Raw genomic sequence first — 7,235 nt, 5'->3', positions numbered from 1 at the left:
TTTTTTCCAATGAGCTTCAGCTCCTTGCTATTTAGCAACAGGCAGAGTGAGATAGAGAGCAATGGTGTGGTGAACATACCTGAAAAAAAATCCTGTTTCTATAGGCATTCTACTACTACTACAGTGGTGCTAAATCACTGAAATGTTTTTTTTCCATAATTTTTACAGAGAAATATCTTGAAACATATCTTGAAATAAGAAAAATGACTTGTATTAAGCATTTTTAAGTTAAAATAAGCAACATTCAATTCCATTGAGTGATAATTTAGCTTGTAAAAACACAAATTGACATTTAGGCTTGCTTAGATTTCACTTCTTGCTATGTACTACTGCTATTACTAATAGTACTACTGCTACTACTGCTACCACTACTGCTACTACTACTACTACAACAACTACTACTAATAGTACTACTACTACTGCTACTACTAATAATACAAGAATACTTCAGCCACCCGAGCCACGGCCTGTTCACCTCGCTTCCATCAAGAAGGCGGAGACAGTACAGGTGCATTAAAGCTGGGACCGAAAGACTGAAAAACAGATTTTATCTCCAGGGATTTTATCTCCAATTGATTGCCCCCCATCTATCTTCAGAGCTCGTGCAACTAGGTGACCTAAACTGTGACATGCTTAACACCCCTTCCATCCTACAATCTAAGCTTGATGCCCTCAATCTCACACACATTATCAATGAACCCACCAGGTACAACCCCAAATCCGTAAACACGGGCACCCTCATAGATATCATCCTAACCAACTTGCCCTCCAAATACACCTCTGCTGTTTTCAGCCAAGACCTCAGCGATCACTGCCTCACTGCGATCACTGCCTGCATCCGTAATGGGTCTGCGGTCAAACAACCACCCCTCATCACTGTCAAACGCTCCCTGAAACACTTCAGCGAGCAGGCCTTTCTAATCAACCTGGCCCGTGTATCCTGGAAGGATATTGACCTCATCCCGTCAGTAGAGGATGCCTGGTTATTCTTTAAAAGTGCCTTCCTCACCATCTTAAATAAGCATGCCCCATTCAAAGAATGTGAAACCAGGAACAGATAGAGCCCTTGGTTCTCTCCAAACCTGACTGCCCCTGACCAGCACAAAAACATCCTGTTGCGTTCTGCATTAGCATCGAACAGCCCCCGTGATATGCAACTTTTCAGCGAAGTTAGGTTAAGTTAGGGAACAAATATACACAGGCAGTTAAGAATACTAAGATTACATTTTCAAGCAGAAATTTGCATCCTGTAACACAAACTCAAAAAGGTTCTGGGACACTGTAAAGTCCATGGAGAATAAGAGCACCTCCTCCCAGCTGCCCACTGCACTGAGGCTAGGAAACACTGTTACCACCGATATTTCCACAATAATTGAGAATTTGAATAAGCATTTTTCTATGGCTTCACCCAAATCATGATAGCGGATGTTCTGAAAGAGCTGCAAAATCTGGACCCCTACTAGACATTCTGGACCCTCTCTTTCTAAAACTATCTACTAAAAATGTTGCCACCCCTATTACTAGCCTGTTCAACCTCTCTTTCATATCGTGTGAGATTCCCAATGATTGGAAAGCTGCCGCGGTCATCCACCTCTTCAAATGGGGAGACAGTCTAGACCCAAACTGCTACAGACCTACATATATTCTACCCTGCCTTTCTAAGGTCTTTGAAAGCCAAGTCAACAAACAGATTACCGACCATATCGAATCCCACCACACCTTCTCCGCTATGAAATCTGGTTTCAGAGCTAGTCATGGGTGCACCTCAGCCACTCTCAAGGTCCTAAACGATATCATAACCGCCATCGATAAGAGACATTACTGTGCAGCCATATTCATCGACCTAGCTTAGGCTTTCGACTCTGTCAATCACAACATTCTTATTGGCAGACTCAACAGCCTTGGTTTCTCAAATGATTGCCTCACCTGGTTCACCAACTACTTCTCTGATAGAGTTCAGTATGTCAACTCGGAGGGCCTGTTGTCCGGACCTCTTGCAGTCTCTATGGGGGTGCCACAGGGTTCAATTCTCGGGCCGACTCTCTTCTCTGTATACATCAATGATGTTGCTCTCTGTGCTGGTGATTCTTTGATCCACCTCTACACAGACAACACCATTCTGTATACCTATGGCCCTTCTTTGGACACTGTGTTAACTAACCTCCAGATGAGCTTCAATGCCATACAACTCTCCTTCCGTGGCCTCCAACTGCTCTTAAATGCAAGTAAAACTAAATGCATGCTCTTCAGCCGATCGCTGCCCGCACCTGCCCGCCCGTCCAGCATCACTACTCTGGACGGTTCTGACTTAGAATATGTGCACAACTACAAATACCTAAGGTTTTGGTTAGACTGTAAATTCTCCTTCCATACTCACATTAAACATCTCCAATCCAAAATGAAATCTAGAATCGGCTCCCTATTTCACAACAAAGCATCCTTCACTCATGCTGCCAAACATACCCTCGTAAAACTGACCATCCTACCAATCCTCGACTTCGGCGATGTCATTTACAAAATAGCCTCTAACACTCTACTCAACAAATTGGATGCAGTCTAAAAGCCCCATATGCTACCCACCACTGCGATCTGTATGCTCTCGTTGGCTGGCCTTCGCATCATACTCATCGCCAATCCCACTGGCTCCAGGTCATCTTCAAGAACCTGCTAGGTAAAGCCCCGCCTTATCTCAGATCACTGATCACCATAGCAGCACCCACCCATAGCATGCGCTCCTGCAGGTATATATCACTGGTCATCCCCAACGCCAATTCTTACTTTGGCCGCCTCTCCTTCCAGTTCTCTGCTGCCAATGACTGGAACGAACTGCAAAAATCTCTGAAGCTGGAGACTCTTACGTCCCTCACTAGCTTTTAAGCACTGGCTTTCAAATCAGCTCACAGATCACTGCACCTGTACATAGCTCATCTGTAAATAGCCCATCCAATCTACCTCATGCCCATACTGTATTTATTTATTTTTCTTGCTCCTTTGCACCCCAATATCTCTATCCTACCGTTATTGTAATGTGAGAGGTTAGCATGTCTTGTGGGTATGATATTTGTGTGTTTGTAACTTTCTCATACATTAGTAAGAACCGAAAACCATCAGGCTCTAGACCTCGTAGGGCAGCGTTTCCAAAACTCTGTCCAGGGGATCCCAAATGGTGCACTTTGTAGTTTTTGCTAGATGATAAGTTGATTATTTGAATCAGCTATGTAGTGCTAGGGCAAGAAACAAAATGTGCACCTCTTGGGGTCCCCAGGACCGAGTTTGGGAAACCATGTCACAGGGTAAGAGCTGAATACCCCTGCTGTACACTCATGCTTGAGCAGAGAATATCACTTCTGTAAAGAAATGTTTTCACATAAACTGTCTCAATATAGAGCATGTGTGTAGTGTAAACAAACATGTTCATCTAAAATGTGTCAGTGGGTTCAAATCAGTTTTAACTGTACAAAGTTTAAGAATAAAGCACCGATGAATCTAATGTGAATGTGCTAGTGTTAGGCAATAGATCTACAGACTGGAGGATAAACAAGTGATCTGGGCTTGGAGGTCTAAGAGCAAGCCAGCGGTTATGTAGAGAAATATTTTCCTTCGGATCAAGTAAGCTACAGAAAGGTGTGTTTGGAGAGGAGACAGAGGGGCGCTTTGTGCCCCTCTCTGCCAGGTCAGCTTCCTCGATCACTCTTCCCCATTCCCCCTCCCTCTCTCTCACTTGTTATCCTTCCTTCCCACTTTTTCTTTCACAAGCTCCCAGAGCTCACAACAACCTGAGTACTTAAAAGATGCTATCTCTGCTCTGCTCTTCGCTCTTGGTCATTCTAGTTCAACAGGTGAGAGCTGCGACTTTCCGTTTCTCTTGCCCCACAATAATGATGAGTTGTGTCTCTGATAGGACGGGGCTTGATGTGATACTCAACACCTTCTTTCTAGGGAGAACCAGGAAAAGGGTGATGACAGCAAGTCACAGAGAAAGATGGTAGGGTTGGTATTAGAGTAAGGCCTTGGTTGTATATGTTATTCATACCTTACAATATGTTGAACTTGCAATGGTTACTTTCTAGGTTATTTTATTTGAGTGAAAGTATTTTCTTGTCCTTAGCCAATTCTTCAGTTGCAGGAAATTACTATTGAGCCTTGTTGAGTGAGAGGTAATGTTGTAGTAAAGTTGCAGTAAAAAGGGTTCCCTTTGCATCCTTTTTTAATCTCCTAGAGTCGATTGACACACCGGTCTGTCAATCTAAGTTACATACCCAAATATTCCCCATCAAAATATGTCCGTTTAAGCTAGACATATCAGGTTGCTTGCATTGGATGCTTCTGAATCCACTGCATCCGCCAGTCTCACATTTCCACATCTGCAGTGAGCTGTGTTTGTCAGACCATGAGACATCCTGACTTCAGACCATGAGACATCTTGAAAATTGGTCTTCTCGCGAAAAAGAACGGTTTGACCTACAAAACTATTGACTATGACCACTCTATGGAAAGAGGAAACTCTCACGAAGACGATGGTGTTCTCCCCCACAAGTGTCAGGAGACTCGTCTGAAGTTGTAACCATCGATGTGCCAACTGATGTTTGGTAGCGTCCAAACTCTTGGCTGATTTCTTTTGATTTTCCCATGATGAAGGTAGGCCTTGAAATACATCCACAGGTACACCTACAATTGACTCAAATGATGTCAATTAGCCCATCAGAAGCTTCTAAAGCCATGACATCATTTTCTGGAATTCTCCAAGATGTTTAAAGGCACACTCAACTTAGTGTATGTAAACTTCTGACCCACTGGAATTGTGATACAGTGAATTAATTATAAGTGAAATAATCTGTCTGTAAACAATTGTTGGAAAAATTACTTGTGTCATGCACAAAGTAGATGTCCTAAACGACTTGCCAAAACTATAGTTTGTTAACAAGAAATGTGTCTAGTGGTTGAAAAATGAGTTATAATGACTTCAACCTAAGTGTATGTAAACTTCCAATTTCAATTGTATGTTTGATAGTGAATGAAAAATACAAAAATTCTGTAATTTACACATCAGGAATGTATGATATATTGTAAAGTGTGTACCAAAACGTTAATCAAAATTATAGCGCCTTTGACTAACATAGATTTTTCAAATTGATTTATGGAATTTGTTGATACTTTTACTAATCATACTTTGTTTTGGTGTTCTGATCTTTGTATCCTTGTTTTATCCTTTAGCCTCTTAACTATTGTGAAATGTGAATGTTCTGAATGTTTTAACCATAGGTGACTTCTTGGTGAACTTTAAACTTTATCAAGAACTTCTATATTATGTCACATAAAGCAACACTTTCAGAACAGTAAATCACAGGCTTTGTATAATATTATTTGCTTTAGTTTACGGTCACCCCACCTCCCAAGCAGTGCTTGTTTACCTGTAACCATACAAGAACTATGTCCTCTTCTTCCCTCCAGTCTCTATGCAGGGCTCAGAACCATGGTGGGCAGCTGTCTGCTCCACGAGGCAGCAAGGCCATGTTGGAGAGGAAACAGTTCTGCCAGTGGCCCTGTAAGTGCAGGGTTAAGCCCCAGTGTGCCCCTGGGGTCAGCTCTGTGCGGGACGGCTGCGGCTGCTGTAAGAGCTGTGCCCAGCAGATCAGAGAGGCCTGCAATGAGAGGGACATCTGTGACCCCCACAAGGGCATGTACTGCGATTTCTCTAACGACCAGCTGCGATATGAGGCCGGAGTCTGCGCTTGTGAGTGAACGTGTCAAATCTACCCCATGGGCTATCAACAGAGTTAAGTCAATGTACAATTGAATGTCTCAAGGTCAATTACTTATTTTCAAAGGGGGAAGGAGCTGTACTGTGTAATAGGACTCTGCTACTTAAAAGAACTGGCTAGAAACGTTAGTACATGAAAATACTTCAATCCCATGCGATTCACTCAGGATTGGAGATTTGCATAAACCTGCAGTTACACAGGACTGGTTTACTCATTTACCCATGGTCTCTTTGATCATCAAAGGACCCCATTAGGTCAAACACACATTTCAATCAGGCAAATACCCCAAGGCTGACCACTCTTAGAGACACGCTGACACCACAAGAATGTGGCAAGCACTGCACAGGCCAGTCAACTGAGTTGAGTGTTGTTTCCCTTATCTCCTGCTTCTAGACTTGATGGCAGTGGGCTGTGACTTGAACGGGGTCCACTATGAGAACGGCGAGGCATTTCAGCCCAGATCACTGTATAAGTGCACATGCACTATCGTCTGCACCCTGGCCTTCATACCCTGGCCTGCTGTTCTCCTGGGTCCTGGCCTGGGTATCTCAGTCCGGGTCAACAACGACAATGGCAAGTGTGAGATGAGGAAGGACCGCTGCCTCAGCCTGCTGCGGCCGTGTGAGAGAAGAGCATCATGAAGAACGTCAAGTTGACCGACCACCAGCCAGACTCTCTAGGGGTTGATGATGGGTGAATGGGTTGATGGGTTGATGATGTAAAAATAATTCCCCCTATGCCCACAACACCCTAAATATGACAGTGGTCTTGGATCGACTGTATACATTCACATTCACAGGTTCCTATGTGAATCTTAAGTAATCATTTGGTGGGTAGCTTACATTTGTCTTATTTCAGGTGTGTATTAATATGCATGTGTGAATTGGATATGTGTTTTTTTGCATATCCCAACTCTCCTTGAGACACCCTTGGAGTGTGGGATCACGGCCAGGTTCAATCTAACTATGTCCTTTTCCCCTCTAGATGCAGAGAGGAAAGATGTGTAAGTCCAAGTTCCAGGCCAAGAAAGCTGAGAAGATGACCTTGTCTGGGTGTAGCATCACCAAGAGTGTCAAACCCACTTACTGCGGCATCTGCACCGACAAGCGCTGCTGCGTCCCCAACAAATCCAAAATGGTGGCCGTCAACTTCAAGTGCAACGGCGGCTCCAACGTGCGCTGGAAGATGCAGTGGATAACGTCCTGCGTGTGCCAGAGTATGTGCGACGACCCTGGGGACATGTTCGCAGAGCTACGCTTCTTCTAGCACCTTCTCTAGCATCTATATCAACCTTTGAGCCTCATCCATATTGATGCCTACAGACTCCAACACAGGCCTTACTGCCTCTGACCCGAGTCATCCATATCCCTGCCTACAGATTCCAACACAGGCCTGGCCTTACTGCCTCTGACCGAGTCATGGTGGTTAAGTGGACAGGACTTAACCTTCAGTCTGGACATCAACTGCTCCTGA

At 44.0% G+C, this 7,235-nt stretch overlaps 1 protein-coding gene and 1 pseudogene across 1 annotated transcript; both read left to right on the top strand.

Annotated features, from left to right (window-relative positions):
• Window positions 1-5,430: 5,430 nt before the first annotated feature.
• Window positions 5,431-6,403, top strand: LOC149981440 (cellular communication network factor 6-like). The gene is made up of 2 exons (XM_090183036.1): window positions 5,431-5,734; window positions 6,156-6,403. The coding sequence occupies exons 1-2, from the start codon at window positions 5,431-5,433 to the stop codon at window positions 6,401-6,403; spliced, it is 552 nt and encodes a 183-aa protein (XP_090039162.1).
• A 125-nt stretch (window positions 6,404-6,528) lies between these two features.
• On the top strand, window positions 6,529-7,086 carry LOC149981439 (cellular communication network factor 6 pseudogene; annotated as a pseudogene).
• The last annotated feature ends 149 nt before the right edge of the window (window positions 7,087-7,235 follow it).

Source organism: Oncorhynchus mykiss, chromosome 8, assembly GCF_057628025.1.
Source record: "Oncorhynchus mykiss isolate SJ-2025 chromosome 8, ASM5762802v1, whole genome shotgun sequence".
Lineage (NCBI taxonomy): Eukaryota > Metazoa > Chordata > Actinopteri > Salmoniformes > Salmonidae > Oncorhynchus > Oncorhynchus mykiss.
The sequence above is the reverse complement of the archived record's forward strand: the minus strand, read 5'-3'. Positions and strand labels throughout refer to the sequence as shown.

Bases quoted from the DNA above. Each gene is read 5' to 3' on its own strand.
- LOC149981440 (XM_090183036.1), top strand. From the start codon at position 5,431: ATGTCCTCTTCTTCCCTCCAGTCTCTATGCAGGGCTCAGAACCATGGT. The intron at 5,735-6,155 runs GTGAGTGAACGT...TCCTGCTTCTAG, and splicing joins TGAGGCCGGAGTCTGCGCTT to ACTTGATGGCAGTGGGCTGT.